We start from the raw sequence: 16,858 nt of genomic DNA on the forward strand, positions 1-16,858 counted from the left end.
GTTGCTTCTGTAGATCAGCTTGCTGATATTTTTATGAAGGCTCATCCACCGGGGTGTCATCGGAATTTGGTTCGCAAACTCAAGTTGGCATCTTCGCTACCATCTTGAGTTTGAGGGAGACTGTTGGCAGTATGACTTGTCTTGTTAGCAGTATGACTTGCCTTGTCTTAGTAGTTGTATAGTAGCTATATTATTAACCGTATATTAGCTGTACACACAAGCTGTATATTAGCTGTACATAGCTACCCTCATCTATAAAAAGAGAGGGCTATGACACTGTTTATTTCATGAATAACAGAGCATAATCTTTCCTTCTTCGTCTTCCTCTCTTCTTCCTCTATCTCAACACCTATATTCTCCTCCTTTAAAATAATTTCGTCCGAAAATTAACTTATCTAAGATTTCAATAAGTAGAGGATACTTGGCCTTTATATCATCTTCGAACTTCCAAGTAGCCTACTTTTCTGTATGATTGCTCTATTAAACTTTTATATACAAAAATATTTCGGTGCTTGAAGACTTGATCTTTTCTATCCACAATACGTATTGGGTACTTCTCATAGGTGAGGTCCTCATGAAGCTGAAATGGTTTATATTCCACTACATGGCCAGGATCCGAAACATAATTTCTCAACATCAACATGTAAACACATTGTGCACATGAGATAGTTGGTGGTAATGCTAGTCAATATGACAGCTCTTCTACCATATCCAAGATTTCAAATAGGCCCAGATATCTAAAGTTCAATTTGCTGTGTATCTCAAACTTCATCTCAGCATCAGTTTTTTTGCATAACTCTTTTTTAAGCTATGTGAAAGTGCTCCCTGATTAGTTGCACATTTTTCACAATATGTTGCATTACCTCTCAACTTAGTAGTATCCTCTCGAGCACATCATCCCAACGAATGGAGTACTTGCACTTCCTATCATACAACTTCTCAAAAGGATCAATTTGAATGCTTGTATAACAACCCAGAATCTTACCTAAACTAGCTAGTTAGAAGGTATTTCTTTCGAGTTCTTTAGTTCTGTATAAGTACTCAAGATGTCTTTGACGAATAACCAATGTAGGACTAAACACACACCCGCACGAATCTTCACATACTCTTCTCGTTTAAGCCCTAACATTCTCGTTAGGATAAGGGTTTAAATCCATGTAAATCTAATCACATGCACCACGATCGGCCTATGATCAGCTTTAATGAGCCCGTGATACAATGTTCCTTAGTCCACATAGGCTATAGGCCAGGTCTACTCTGATGTCATTTGTAACAACTCAAGTCCTCACCCCAAAAGGTTAACTGGAAGTTTTTTTTTTTAGATTTCTTAGTTCTGTATAAGTACTTAAGATCTTCATGGTGAATAACTAATGTGGGACTAAACATATGTCTGCTGAGTCCTCACATATTTCTTCCATTTAACTCTTGATGTCGTCGTCAAGCTAAAGATATAAATTCATTCAAATCTAATCACAAGCACTACGATTAGCATGTGGTCAACCTCAATAAGTCTGTGCTATAGTGTCGCCTAGTTTACATGGCCTATGGCTGGATTTGTTTGATATTATTTATAACGATTTAGGATCTCACCCAAAAAGACTAGCCAGAAGATATTTTTATGATTTTCTTAATTCTGTATAAGTACCTAAGATCTCTTAGACGAATAACCGATGTGGAACTAAACACACGCCCACATGGATCCTCATAGCTTACTTGATAACTATTATCGTAGGCAAACTCTACTAATGACAATTAATTTTTCCATACCCCCCAAATCCAAGACATAGGCCCTCAGTATGTCTTCTAAGATTTGTATGGTTCTTTCAGACTGTCCATCCTTTATGAGTGAAAAACTATACTGAAATTCAATTTGGTTTCCAGAGCTTTATGAAGGCGCTTCTAGAAATGAGATATATACCAAGTATCCCTGCCTGCCACAATAGTAATTGGGCCTCTATTCAGCTTCACAATCTGCTCTACATACAAGCTTGTCAATTTTTTCAAAGAAAAACCAACTTTAAATAGTAAGAAGTGTGTTAACTTGGTTAGTTGATCAACAGTCGCCCATACCAAATATCTGGGAGTTCCAAGCAATCTAGTTACGAAATCTATGATAATGTGCTCTGCCATTTACATTGAGAAATAAAGAGATATTACAATAGTCTAATTGTTCTAAGAATATGATTCAACCCCTACGTGCAGGTCTGTAACAATCTCATCCCCAAGATACAATAACCTGACTCAGCCCGATCCTCCTCTAACGAGAATAATTATTGGGAGGCTTGATCCGACCGACTCCTTCAGATGTCTGTATTTATAAAAAAAAGCTCGAAAGAGGCTTAGAAGAAGAGAAAAGAAGAAAAAAAAAGAAATGAATTCTCTGTCTTGTCTCAGAAAGCGGAGAAGTAATAATGTGGATTGAGTAATCTAAACACTCAGACCCAGAGCCTATTAATAAACTTTGTCCGATGACTGATACGGTGTGGCTTTTCTGAAGATGGGATGTTTCAAAAACATCATATCTCTATGAAAATTGAAACCAACATTTTTTTTAAAAGAGTCATAACTTTTTTGAAAGAAGTGTCCGAAGAAGAGGGTAAGAATTTTAAAGTTTTTAAACCATCAAAAATTTAGAAGGTAAAACTGGTATATTTATTTTTTTAAAATTAATTTTTTTCTTAAAATTATAATAATTATAGCAGTTAAATTACTAGATTTTTTTTTTCTAAAGTAACTACTAAAACATTTGTTTTTCTCGAATGATAATTAATAATCATACCATAATCATTTGACTGCTCCAGCCAAGAGATGGTGCAACAGGCTATGGAGGAAGTGCATTTAACTAGGGAGCAGGTTCTCAAGCTGTGCAGAAAATAGAAAAAGAGAGCTAATATTTCAAGTGGGGTATCATGTTTTTGTACGTCCTTACGAAGGAAGTGACGGAGTTTGGAATTCGCGGCGAGCTAGGCCTAGATTTGTGTGTCTATTTAAAATTTTGAATTGGCAGAAGAGGTGGCGCATGGATGTTAAAAAGAAGTATGCAGAGGACGCTAGTTATGCGGCAGAATGGGAGCTGTTTCAAAGGAAGTATGCCGGAGCCCCGTCGCCGGGGTGCAAGCCGAGGCTCGACCCATGCCGAGCTACAGCGGCCATCATCTTTTTTCCCATTACTCGATCATCCAACCCACCGTTTGCCACCCACCACCGGTGCCCTGACCATGCTGCCATGCATTGAAGTGCAAGAAAACAAGCAACGTTGCCTGTTAGTTATAAATTTCCTAGTACTCCAATTCTCGAGAATTCTTATATACTCCTTTTTTTTTTTTTGTTGTTGTTGTTGCCGGTGCTCTGGCTTTCCACATGTAAAGAGGCGAGAAAAATAAGGAGTAATTAAGGTGCTCTCGTAAATGAGGGGACAAGAAACAGCTTCCATGGACCACTTGCCTGTGCAATCGTTGGAGGGGCATTAACAAAGGGACGACAAGGAAATGCAGCAGGTAATTTTCCGCACGCCCTCAGTCCATGCCCAAGAAAGCCCAAACATTTTCCAGTTAAATAATTCCTTCCATTATTTATTCAGTCTCGTCGCTTTATAATTTATGTGCGCCCCGTGAACTCCACCCGCGCCCTGCCCGAAGAAAGCTGAGACGGAGAGAGATGGCCGCATTTGTCTGGGTCGCGCTATTCTTGGCCTTGGCTTCCCCACTGGAGGCTGGTCGGAACTTCGGAGTGGAGTCCCGGCCGGAGTCCGACCGGGTGACGGGTCTCCCCGGGCAGCCGCCGGTCGAATTCCGGCACTACGCCGGCTACGTGATGGTGGGGAGAGGGGTGGGGAAGGCCCTTTTCTACTGGTTCTTCGAGGCTCAGGGAAGAGCCGAGAAGAAGCCTCTCGTTCTCTGGCTCAATGGAGGTCAGCAAATCTCTCTCTCTCTCTCTCTCTCTCTCTCTCTCTCTCTCTCGTTTTTGGGACATTGCTTGTTGTGCTCGTCGTTCATGGCAATCGGGAAAAATATATATAGATATAGGACAATTTTTGCGGCCTTAAATATTTTAGTAGTGTAACTGTGGAAGCGCAGATCTGCCATCTGCCCATCCAGCAATTTTATCATTTAAACTTCTCTGAGCTGAGCACCTTGAAATTAATCAGCCCAAGGCTGATGAAGTAATTCCTTATTTTGATCTATTTAGTCCAACTGGTGTGGTAATTCTTTATTCTTTAATCTTTATGCACGGAGTAGAAAGTAAACACAAAATGGCAGATGAAATCAAGGGGCAGACCAGGGGTTAAATGTAAAATGGCAATCAATCTAAGATGAATCCTAATTTTCCTTCGTGCTTACATTATTGTGCTCATGCTTTGTATTGCATCACTTCTATTTTGAATTTCAATTTAATGGATAAATGTTTGGAGGCCCCGTTTGGGCAACCCACATGAATTAACTTATATACCCATGCTTGAAATTGACACAATCTTCTAATCTTTTGATCGAAGACTTGAGCCTATTGTATCTTTGTAGGATGTTAATTGGAAATCTACGGGGTCATGTCTACGCTATCCTGTACCTGAAGGTCTATATAAAATATGTGTTTAATTTGGGTCCGGCCGGGTTGAAAACTCAACCACAGTTAGTTACCAGTTTGGTTGGGAGTGCCCACTCTACCATGTTTAACAAAGCTAGGGTTGATCCATGTCTTGTCGGCCACAAGTACGCATTGGCCAAGGCAATCCCCAGTAATTTAAGCAGGTCATCCAATGTTTAACTTAACCTAGCTTAAAAAAAAAAAAGTGTGATAAGAATCCGTGCGGATATATGTTTAGTCCTATATCAGCTATATGCTGAGTATACCTTGGATACTTATATATAGCCAAGAAATCCATATAACATTTTCTAGCAAGCTTTTTGGATAAGGTTCTTAATCCTTACGAATGCTATTAGAGTAGATTTGACTTATTACCCATATGAATCAGAAGACACTGTAGCACGATATTATTTGTATTGACCATAAATTAATTATAGTATTTGTGATTGAATTTGAATCCATATCTTAGCGAAGGCACCAAAGCTTAAATAGGATGAGCATGGAAGAATTCATGCAAGTGTGTGTTTAATCCCATATTAGCCATGTATTATGTATACCTTCATACTTAGAACTAACGAATCCAAATAACATCTTCTAGTTAGCTTTTTCTTTTGCATCCTGTGTTTGTTACAAAATTGCCATCTAAAACTATAATTTAAAGGAAAAAAATGATTTACTTGATTAAAAAGTTGAGAGAAGGTTATTGGTAACATTATAATTTTCTATAACATCAATCTAGATATAGCATGGCATCTCATTCTACAAAGCAGAGGTCATAGATCCGTACTTTTGTTTTTTGAAAAAAAAAAAGCCTTTCGTAAGTACAGATAATTGGACCATTCTTTTGACGTGGTGGTGTGCATAGACAATTCCATATGACAGGTCTAGATCTGGCATTCCTCTCTTTAGATACGTCACATCCCATTGCCTTTTTTTTTTTTTTTTCCTTTTACTTTGGCGTGGCACCAGAGCTCATAGCAAGAAGAACAATGTCGTACGAATCAGTCTAAGTGGCAGATCTACCTTTTGCACAGAAATATCACTACCCACACGTTAGCATTATCCACAACATCTTACTCTCATTATAAATATTAATCTTTAAATCCACGTCACTCTTCTACACAGAACGAATCCTTAAATATCTCGTAGTAACCACCAAAAAAAAGAATAAAAAAGAGCTCGTAGTTAAAGTAAAGAGTAAATAGAGTAATGTAACTTTCCATCAAACCATTCTGCTGCTGTCTAAAGTCTTACACCTCCAAGCCCAAAAAGGAGGCTATGAGACGTCAAGAGCTAATAATACGAGGACTGGGGAGTGGCAGCCCCATCGACAGAAGAGCACCCCTCCTTGGCTGTTTAAAAAGAGGATAAATGAAATCTAACAGTGTCATTGCTTTGGACACCAGTATATATATATATATATATATATATTACGGCCGTAGATTCTAGGCAAGAGGCCTTCCATACTTTAATTTTATGATAGCTGGCCTCCATCCTTTATATTAATAGCATCTCTCGCTGTGCACTCGAGTTAGAAAGAGATAAGCACAAGAAGACATCCTGGCAAACAAATAAAGGGTGATATTTTATCTGCTTTATTAAAGTTCTCGAATAATATATATGGGAATATGTTGGGCTACCATTAAGACAGCAGGGTAGCTTTTCTAGCTGGAAGTCAAACATCTTTATACCCCCCAGACCACCTTTTTTTCAAGGAGTACATGTACGCTATTTTCTAACCCAATAGCTTGTTTTTTAATAGTTAAATCATAGTCAAATCAAGGATTGATAGGAGGTAGTTCTCTCCTTCAGGGTGCTTCTCAGTGTATATATATATATATATATATATACACCTCAAATTCTGATATTCCTTGATTTCAGAAATTAAAAATTTCTTCGAATTCTGCATGTTTGTTTGTACTTTATAAAGTTGTAAAAAAGGTTGTTAAATCATGAAACTAAATCTTAAAAAAAAGGTTTCATGTTTTGCTCCTTCCCATTATCTTAAAGCATTCCAACTTTAGATCTTTATCATTTTGACAATTATATATACATCTTTTTAGAATTCCTCCAAAATAATAACAACGATGTGCTATTTTTTATAAATAAACTGCGTTTCCATTTTATTAGGATTCTGAAGTTAGCAAAACAAACTTTTGAGGTATTCTGTCAATAGCTGCCCTGGTTCTGTACATGACTGTTTGATGTATTTTTTTCAATTTATTTTTTAAGGTGGGCAATGAATCATCTATTTGAGACAGCCAATGCTTTCTTGAAAAATAAATACAAAATAGGATGTATGCAGCAGTGCAGCTTAATTTCATTAGGAAATAAATGGTGTTGCAGAAAATTTAAGGAGCTAATAGACTTGGAAAAAATTTTGGACCCTTATTTCAGTAACATTTGTACAGTTCTTTTTATTTATTTAAGGGTAGGAGGAACAGAAAACATTGCTTGTTTAACTCAAGGATATGTAAGAGTAAAGTTGTTAAAGTTTTTTTTTTCTTCTTCTTTGTGGGGTAGACTTTATAATAGTAAAGGTATTTCTCAAGAATATGTAGGAGTAAAGTTTATTAGAAATTAGTCATTTCTATTGATTAACATATGAAGGGTGCAAAAACTACGCAGGACCGGGCTGCTCGTCCGTGGCATATGGGGCTGCCCAAGAGCTGGGCCCATTCTTGGTGCGAAGCAACGCTGCCAACCTCACATTCAATGCCTACTCCTGGAACAAGGGCAAGCACTCTCGTCCTTCCATCCCCACAACACCAGTGCCCATGCCATTGATATGTATCAACTGATCTTTTCTTCCTTCTTCTTTATGCGACACACAGTTGCTAACCTTCTGTTCCTCGAGGCCCCGGTTGGAGTGGGCTTTTCCTACACTAATCGCTCATCGGACCTGGAGGAGCTCGGCGATCGGATAACTGCCGAGGACTCGTACTCTTTTCTCCTGAACTGGTTCCAAAAGTTCCCAGATTTGAAGTCGCACGACTTCTATATCGCCGGAGAGAGCTATGCTGGTAGAGTGAACCCATCTTTTTACTACCAGTTTCTCTTGGGCTAGATCGCCCTCTATTTTTTCCTTAAATTAAAGCAACACCTGCAAGGACCAAATGTGATGCGATCTTATATATATTAATAGGGCACTACGTTCCCCAGCTTGCAGAGCTCATATATGAAGGAAACGAAGGAGCAAGCAAAGAATCCTATATAAATTTCAAGGGTCTAATGGTAAGAAATTTACATAACTAGATGCAAGAATATTCTTGAAGTTAATTTAATCAGTATCACTGCTTCTTCTTCCTAATTTAATCAGTATCACTGCTTCTTCTTCCTTCAAGGCACAAAAGCACTCCTGCTCATCAGCAGTAAATTCTATTCCTTGCTGCACCTTGTTGTCGTTAAAGTGCAAGAAAACAAGCTCAACGTTGTTCTCTTAATTAGTTATAAGTTGTATGGAATTCTCAAACTCTTTTTCGTTTCTCTCATGACCTCTCCCCTTCCACATTTGAAGAGGTGAGAAGGAAATAATAGGATCGCATTCATGACGGTTGGACGTACCTGTCTCCTTTGCTTCCTTCCTCCTTTGGGTTCTTCCTATCCCTTCTCTTTAATTAATTACAACTTATTAACATCTTCTCGTAAATTTGGCTGGGCATTTTTGGATGGATATTAGAAAGAAAAGAAAAAAGAAAAGCCTCAGCCAGCTGGAGATGTGCTGGCTTCAATTATTAACGCTAGAATCGAGCAGGTGCATGACAAGTGAGAGGTTGTTCGTGTCGAAAAATTAGAGGAATCCTGTCTCGAGCCCGGGCCCATGGTGAAGTCAAGTTCAAGGTGGAGTCCCAATCCCTAGTGTTTGCGTTGTAATATTAGCAGATAGCAGATGCTGATGTTGGTGTTGAGCATGTACGTATAATGCACTTGAAAATAGGGGAAAATATGTTCTCATTTTCCATTCGAATATATTCGTATGTTAACGATATCATTTGAAGAGTTTTGTCTCTTTAATTTCTCCTTCATGGAATAAGAACCGGAGTTATTAGACTAGTTATAGAGGTGGCCAGAGAGAGTGGTGGGAGTCTTTTAGTTTATGTTTGGTTTATATTAAAAACATAAGAAGAAACCGGAACACGCACACCATGCTTGGCCAAACTCAGAACACCAGTATATACAAATCTATCTATATATATATATATATATAGATTTGTGCTCATAGTTTAGGACAGAGACATCTGAACTTTTGGAAATTTGTTTGATTGGAGCCGGTACATGTACATTAACTGTTTATCATGCATTCATAGAAGGTGGCAGCTAGCATGATATTATCATCTTGTTAATTTGCATCCAAATCTTGACCATGACGAGGTGCTCACAAGGATAATTTCACTGCAGATAGGGAATGCAGTGCTGAATGATGCGACCGACCAGCTTGGGATGGTAGAGTATGCATGGAGCCATGCTATTATATCAGACGAGCTGTATGCTGCTGTCCTAAAGGAGTGCAACTCCTTCAAGGAGGAGTTGGGGGACGGGCGGCGTAGCAATGCCTGCACCCCGGCCGTCAAGGCATTCCTCCGATCCTATGCCGACATCGATATATACAGCATCTATACCCCGGTCTGCCTATCCTCCCTCTCCAAATCCTCTCGCCTGACCAAACTTGTCGCCGCTCCTCGTCTCTTCTCGGAGCTCGTATGGCCTCTTAATTTCTGGACAATGTTGTTTTATAAATCTGATCAAGACAAAAAAAAATCATATTGTGATGACTCATTTTTGGATTGAGGAGAAGCAGGAGGCTTGGCATGGGATGAGGAGTATGCCGGCGGGGTATGATCCATGCACTGAGGACTACGTAGAGAAATATTTTAACCGAGAGGACGTCCAGAAAGCGCTGCACGCCAATCTCACCCACCTCTCTTACCCATACTCTCCCTGCAGGCATGGTTTTCTTCTCTTTTTACCTTAAATTTGAGTATTAAATTACTACTGCCACACGTTAATTGGATATCTATAGTTGATGTATGCTCCGTATTGTTGATTGGAATTTGGAAGGTTCATTGAATGCACTGGTTGTACCTGAGCGGTGCATTCAATTTAATGTGTGTTATGTTCACCTATGACGCCCGTTTATGACCCCAATTCTTTACTACATTGCATCTTTTTCAAGTAAAAATCCTTCCATGCGCACATGAGAGATCATATAGAGCGATCTTTTTTGTTTTTTTTTTTGGAAGGGCAACCTATTGCATCTATCTTAAAGTGAAAATTAAAAAATCAAAGCGAGATGGAACTTCTTGTAGTAACGGTGTTCATCCATCCTATGACTTAAAAAAAAGGAAAAATATGTGAAGCATAGTCTGAGACGTCGTCCACCTATATCCTTCTCTTCTTCCTCATCAAACTATCCTCCCTCTCAGTCCAGCCATGAAGCCTTCATTCTTCTTCCTGAAATATGAAGTCTGTTCCTCTTTGTGGCCATGGACTATGACCAGTACACAATACATAGCCAAATAATACATACATAGTAAATTAGTCATTCAATAGTCTACACTTACCTCCAAGCATATTTAAAAATAGTTTACAGAACATCGTGTTCACCAGTACATAGTACATACTCAGGTGATACACGCTCGAGAGATTTTTGATACATATTTTAAGCTTTTTTGATACACGGCCCATGACCAAGTGATAGACACTTATGATGGATGTTTTTGTGAGGAAGTAGATTCGGAGTAGGAGAATGGAACTTGGGGAGGAGAAGGAAGGTCTCACGGATCATTCTTCATTTACTCGTTTCACTTCCTCCAGTCTGATTTAGGATCATTCTTCAATTGCTGCTCCTTGTCTTTTCATCTATTCTTTTAACCATCAGTTTTTTTCTGTCCTCCATTATTCCTTTCTTGTTTTGTCGGCATGTACTCTTCTTTTCTTAGTTGTTGGTAAATTGAAGTCCGGTTAATTTGCAACTGCTCCAGACCAAGTTGTGCCGAGTCATGCGCGCGCTCGGTGGTACATAACAATAACTCCAAACTCATTAAAAGAGTGATAGAATGGTTCCATAAGTAATGCTCCAGTAGATGAGTTAATCAAAGGCGCAAGTTAATGACTCATCAATTTTGTGATTACCCGAAGAAATTACTTTAGTATGCACTCATGGAACACGCATGGATCATAATACCATGTGTTGTAGGTGATATTTGTATTGTTGCTCATACACATAAGTACGGGTGTACGTATGCATAGATCACTAAGATACATAAAATTTAGTTTGTAAATATTTTTCTTAGTGTAGATCATGTCCTAACAGTTTGGATCTTAGAATTTGAATAGTTTATCATTAATTTTAAATCGTTAGTTCTTATTTCAGGAGTTAGTATAAAGTATATATAGGGTCCAACTCTTACTTATGTACATGCACACATATTTATCTATATACAAATTTTTAATGATCTCAATCTGTAAATAATCCTCAATCCCAAACAATCTTGAAGAAATAGGTTTATCTCCTGAGCACTCAAGGCTACGGGTGAAGTTCATTTCATGTGCCCAGATGATGGATCCCCGTAGGTGGAAATTTCTTTCGAATGGACTAATCCTGTTTACTTCTTTATGATTATTTATCAGATTTGTTAAAGATTTATAATTGCTATTTGGCAGATTCTCTTTCTTCAAATTCTGAATCCTTCTCTGTAACTGGATCATTGAGTGCTCAAGTCGCGGTCACAACCTTGCTTGGATTTATTATTACCAACATTTATATATGCTATTTTGTCGTGGAAAGTAGGATAGTTGGCAATATGGAAAAGAAAAGATAATGCACTCCAACCGCTAAGCCAAGATGGAAAAGAAAAGAGAAAACTAAGCCATGACAAAAGCATTTAGCTGAAAAAAAATATCTACAAAAATGACATAAATAAGATGAATGATTATCCAACATCAACTCAGAAACTTGATCTATGATATGATTAAATCATCTCCTCCATCCTCCTAATCATTATCTTTAGAAGAAAGCAATATGCTCCTAGTTCCATCTATCGAAACAAAATTGAAGTGCTAACAAGGAGGTAACGCTTTCCTGTTGATGCTTTGGTGCAGCGAAGTCATACAGAAGTGGAGCGACTCCCCATCCACTGTGCTCCCCATCCTCAAGAAGTTCATGAATGCGGGCCTCCGAGTCTGGGTCTACAGGTACAGCAAAGTTTCAACGCCACATTAATAATTTCTCTAGATGGAACGGAACCGAAGCTCAGTTCCAGGACTCTTAGCTCACCAACTTGCATGGTTTTCTACGATGGTCGCAGCGGGGACACGGACGGGAGGGTCCCGGTGACGTCGACGAGGCACAGCATCAACGCGATGGGACTCCATCCGAAGGAAGAGAAGGGGAAGAGGTGGGGAGGGTGGCGGGCGTGGTACCACAAGGAGCAGGTGGCTGGATGGGCGGTGGAGTACGAGGAGGGGCTGACGCTCGCCACCGTGAGGGGGGCGGGGCACCAGGTCCCCCTCTTCGCCCCTGACCGTTCCCTCTCCCTCCTCTCCCATTTCCTCCGGGGCCGACGCCTGCCTTCCTCTCGGTTTCCCAAGCCCTAATTGGCAGGACCCGGCAGTACCGTGTTCTAGTCTGTATCCCCGAGAGTGCTAAGTACTTATTATTTCACAAATGATAACTATTCTTTCAACATAGAAGGGAACGAGAGTGCAAGGAAACTCTTTATTTTTTTTTAATGTTAAATTAGCGATATTGTGCTTGCAAGAGCATATGCCAATTACTCCAACGACTCCTTTGATTTGCGAGCAAAAATTTTTTTTACTCGTATATTTTTTTCTAAAAAACTGATACATGAGTATATAGTACTTGGAAAAGTCACTTTTGCATATTTGGTGGACCGCAAAAAAGTAGTATATTGCAGAATGATTTACATCTAGTCGAGCATCTACTTTTGTGGAAAGTTATATAAAATACCTATTATACTCTTTATGAAATGAAAACTCTTAATTACCTCATTCAATCTAAAAGCTTAAAAATACTTTTAGAGCAAAACAATTATTCCAATTTGACTTTCTCATATCTTACATAGGTTTTTCTTTCTCATAAAATGTAGGCATCTTATTCTCATAGAAAAAGTATTTTTCTATCTCTCATTTGGAAACTCTAACCAAATGCTTCATTTTTTCCCTTTCCTCTTTCCGTGAACTAAATGAGTCCCAAATTCTAAATATAAGATAAATCTAAAATACTACCCTCATGATTTCGCGCTAATAAGTATTTCTTATAAAATAATTATTTTTTTGATATATTATATTTTTAATCTATATATGTTTAAGTTTGGGTATGGCTCATAGGTCACTTTAATTTGGATTTTGGAGGATGTAGAATTTTTATTATGCATAAAATCATAAAAATTCCAACTCAAAAAGAGTTTTTTTTTATGTCTTTTTCTTGCGTACGTCGGTAACTCACATACAATGGGTGTGGTTGCAGCCCATAAAGTCAGAAAATAGAAGAAATTGCAAGGGAGACGGAGCAGAGAAGATAGAGCAGAGACGTGGTTCTCACAGATAAAATCTCCGGAGTGATGAGCCGCATAGGACGCTACCCAATTTACAGTACTATTGACTTCTCTATAGATATGAGTAGTCCGGTGGGAGGCGCACTCACCTAAAAAACGATGGATATCATGGAGCAACCACATCCCACCGGCAGCATGCCCGGGACCCTGGATCCTCTCTATCACCGCGGCAGAGTCTTCCTTAAGGATAATACGGTCGGCACCCAGCATCCGCCTCGCATACGAGACCCCTCCCAAGTAGCTCTGATCTCGGCACCGGCGACAGACTGATCGAAGATTCGCCGTCCTCCGATCACCACTAATCTAGCCTCCTGATCTCTGATGACAAATCTGGCATCGCCGCTGTATCCACCCACCTTGACACTGTCGTCGAAGTTCACCTTAAGAAAATCAGGGGGTGGAGGCTCTTAGGAGACAAGTACAATTCTGGATGCTACAAAAGCGGAGCGAGAGCCGCAAATTTTTCTAGCCAATCCAAGGGACGACAACGCGGTGATGTTAAGGACATCCGCCGCATGAAGTAGGGCCTTGTCCACCACCACTCTTAGGTGTGCCCCTTTATCTTCAAAGATTCAGGTGTTTCTATATAGCCAGCAATGATAAACTAGATAAGTTGCTATGATCTCCTGCACCAGGAGGCCGAACCTCTGGGAGGACTCAACCAGAAATGTTAGAAACTCCTCGGTCGACGACCACTCCCCTCGTAGTCTGGAGAAGACCGAGGTGCACTCACAAATCAGAGCAACCCGCTGGTAACCAAAAAGGACATGAAAGATAGACTCCTTCACCTCCCGACAGGCCTAGCTGCCTAGGGTGATGCTCACTCCTCGCCGAGCTAGCACACCCCTAGTGGGCAAACAACCCGAGGCAACCTTCTAGACAAACAAGGCCACTCAGAGGTGGATGCACAGCTGCCAGATCCATCCCCCCATAATCTGCCATGCCGACATCCCCCTAACCAGCCTAAGAAGTTTTTGATGTCGCATTATCAATATCTAGCGATGCTAGTTTGCAGTTTAGCAATTGTTTAAACTTCCAAGAGAGAATTAATGATGGTAAATTGTTATAATGATTGAAAAGTTGGGAGATATTTACCTAAAAAAATGTTGGGAAATATAGTTGTTTCGATACAAAGTTAGGATTAGGATATACAAGTGCCTAGGTCATGAGCATGCTCAGTTATTATGTACTGCATAGATTCTCTTGCTGGATGGACCTCTTATCTAGTCCCACTTGTTCACTCTGATTAGTAGGAGTTGCTATCTAATCCACAAAATGTGCAGATACTCAAATCACATAAGTTTTTTAAAGAATTAAAAGAAATAATAATAAAAATCTACACAAACTAACCTTCAGACCATCTTTTTAATACCTTACTCAGTCGGAGCAAGATAATTTCTTAGGAGTAGAACACAGTCCAAATAGTCATTAATTTGTCACCCACGCTCCAATCACCCTAGTAAGGAAATAGTTTGCCTTGCATTTATGTTATGAATGTGGTAAAGCAGAAGTTAATAGTTCTTGTGCATTATGAACTTGTCCTGTGCGAACTAAACAGACAAACTTACACTGCTTTTAAGCTGGTAGTGAATTGATTTCTTTTAATGTGTTTTATTTTTGTATATTGGCAACTCACACATAACGGGTGTGAGTATCGCCCAAAAAGTCAGAAAGTAAAATAAACTGCAAGGAAGATGGGATAAAAGCTTGGTCCACCTAGATGAAATCGCTTGAATGATAAGCCACATAGGAGGCCACCCAAGTTGCTGCACTATTGCCCTCTCTGTAAGCATGAGAGGCCCGATAGAAGATACATTTGCCTAACAGACGGTGAATATTGTGGAGCAGTAGCATTCCCCCATCAGCACCCTCAGTCCCATGGGTCCCCTAGATCACCGTGGTGTAGTACCCCTCAATGATGATGCGGTCTGCCCCCAGTAGCCGTCTTACATAAGATACACCCTTCAATGTTGCTCTTAACTCGGTGCTTCGACAAACTGGTCAAAGCTTCGTCGACCCCCAACCACCACTAGTTTGGCTTGCTGATCATTATGGCGTCGTAGTAACCACCCTTCTAGGTACTCTCATCGATGTTCACCTTGAGAAAGCTAGGGTGTGGGGGCTTTTAAGAGATGAAAGCACACCTAGACACTACGTGAGCAAAATAAGAGCTCCAGATTCTTCTGGCCGTCCCAAGGGACGACGACGCAGTGACATCAAGGACCTCCGCCGCATGACGTAGGGCCCTATCTAATGCAACTCTTAGGAGCTCAGCTCTGTCCTCGAAGATACGGGCAATCCAATCTAGCCAGCAGTGATAAGCCAAATAGACCGCTCTAATCTCCAGGGACAAAAGACCGGATCTCTGGGAGAACTCAGCCAGAAGGGTCAGAACTTCTCTGTCGACGACCAACTCCACCGTAGACCAGAGCAAGCCGAGGCACACTCCCATAACAAAGCTGCCTTCTCACAACCAAAAAGGACGTGGAAGATAGTCTCCTCTGTCTCCTGACAGGCTCAGCATTTCGGGATGATGCGCACCCCCCATTGGGCCAGGATTCCTTGGTAGGCGACATCCCTAGTTGAGCTTCCAAACAAACAAGGCCACTCGAGGATGAATACACGGCCGCTATATCCACCCCACCTCCATCTATCTAGCTGCAGGCCTCCTCACCAACCCAAGAAGGTCTTGTGTCCGCACCTCTTTTCTTCCTGTTCGACCCTACACCTGCTTTTCCTCCGCCTCTACCGCCGTGATTGACACCGCTAACGCTCACTCGACCAGCTGCCCTCCAAAGACCCACCGAATGAGGTCCCCATCCCAATCCCACCCTCTTGGGGCCAATAGATCGTAGACTTTATGTCCTTCCAAAACCCTGAGGTTGTAAAAGGTGGGTCATCTATATAGTGAAATATTCCAGCCAACAGTCCCCCAAGACATCCACCGCTCGGCCATCACCAATTTTCCATTGAATCTCTGAAAGCACCAAGGGGCCATGGGCACATATCTCTCGCCACAGGAAGGAACTGCACATACCCAAATTGAAAACATGAGGCTCCGTCGGGTCTCCATACTTAGCTCTTATCATGGAGCCCCAAAAACTCGATGGCTCTAGTATGAACCTCGCTTCCATCCTGGTGGCGAAGATGTCCCGTCGCTCGATCAGAGAATGGATACCCAGTTCACCGCAGTAGGATGGCTGACAGATCTTGTCCCATCCCAAGAGATGGACACCACCGCTGCTCCCCCGCCCTCACTAGAAGAAATCTTGGAACCAGCGCTCCAAACACTGTAACACTGCAATGGCCACCAAAGTGTTGGACAAAAGGTAGATAGGGATCAAATTGAGAACTGATCGTACAAGGATGATCCTATCCATCATGGACAGGGCCCTCGCCTGCCAGCCTTCCAACCTCCTCCTGATGCTCTGCTACAAGGAAGTGCACTCTCCCCTGCAAAGACGCCGGCTTGTAATCGGTACCTCCAGGTATCTCAACGGCCCTCCTACTCTTCGATCTCCATGATCTCCATGATTGCAGCTCTCACTTCGGTCCGAGTCTTCGAACTGAAGCAGATGGCCGATTTGCTGGCCGAAAGATGCACAGTACTCCTCAAGCACCCTCCGGATGGTCCTCGCCGAACCCTTCATCGCCCGTGTTAACAGATAGTCATCCGCAAACAGCAAATGAGAAATTGGAAG

The 16,858-nt window shown here is 40.8% G+C and overlaps 1 protein-coding gene and 1 long non-coding RNA gene across 5 annotated transcripts; one reads left to right on the forward strand and one right to left on the reverse strand.

The window, feature by feature from the left end:
- Window positions 1-2,878: 2,878 nt before the first annotated feature.
- On the forward strand, window positions 2,879-12,356 carry LOC103712487 (serine carboxypeptidase-like 35). 4 transcript variants are annotated; one of them, XM_088724279.1, is made up of 9 exons: window positions 2,879-3,497; window positions 3,581-3,910; window positions 7,210-7,317; window positions 7,416-7,604; window positions 7,727-7,815; window positions 8,980-9,279; window positions 9,380-9,525; window positions 11,683-11,775; window positions 11,889-12,356. In XM_088724279.1, the coding sequence occupies exons 2-9, from the start codon at window positions 3,658-3,660 to the stop codon at window positions 12,175-12,177; spliced, it is 1,467 nt and encodes a 488-aa protein (XP_088580405.1). In that variant the 5' UTR covers window positions 2,879-3,497; window positions 3,581-3,657; the 3' UTR covers window positions 12,178-12,356. The 4 variants fall into 4 exon arrangements, with proteins under 4 accessions (XP_088580405.1, XP_088580406.1, XP_088580407.1 ...); XM_088724280.2 differs by having other exon boundaries at window positions 3,264-3,497; window positions 9,374-9,525; window positions 11,688-11,775; XM_088724281.1 differs by having other exon boundaries at window positions 3,274-3,497; window positions 11,688-11,775.
- LOC148703050 (uncharacterized) lies at window positions 10,117-11,993 on the reverse strand. The gene is made up of 2 exons (XR_015988392.1): window positions 11,858-11,993; window positions 10,117-11,769 (listed from the first exon to the last, which is right to left on the reverse strand). It is a non-coding gene; the product is annotated as an uncharacterized LOC148703050 (long non-coding RNA).
- Window positions 12,357-16,858: the final 4,502 nt, after the last annotated feature.

This window comes from Phoenix dactylifera, chromosome 6 (assembly GCF_051530095.1).
Source record: "Phoenix dactylifera cultivar Ajwa chromosome 6, Ajwa_hap1_PhDact_Kaust_v1.1, whole genome shotgun sequence".
NCBI lineage: Eukaryota > Viridiplantae > Streptophyta > Magnoliopsida > Arecales > Arecaceae > Phoenix > Phoenix dactylifera.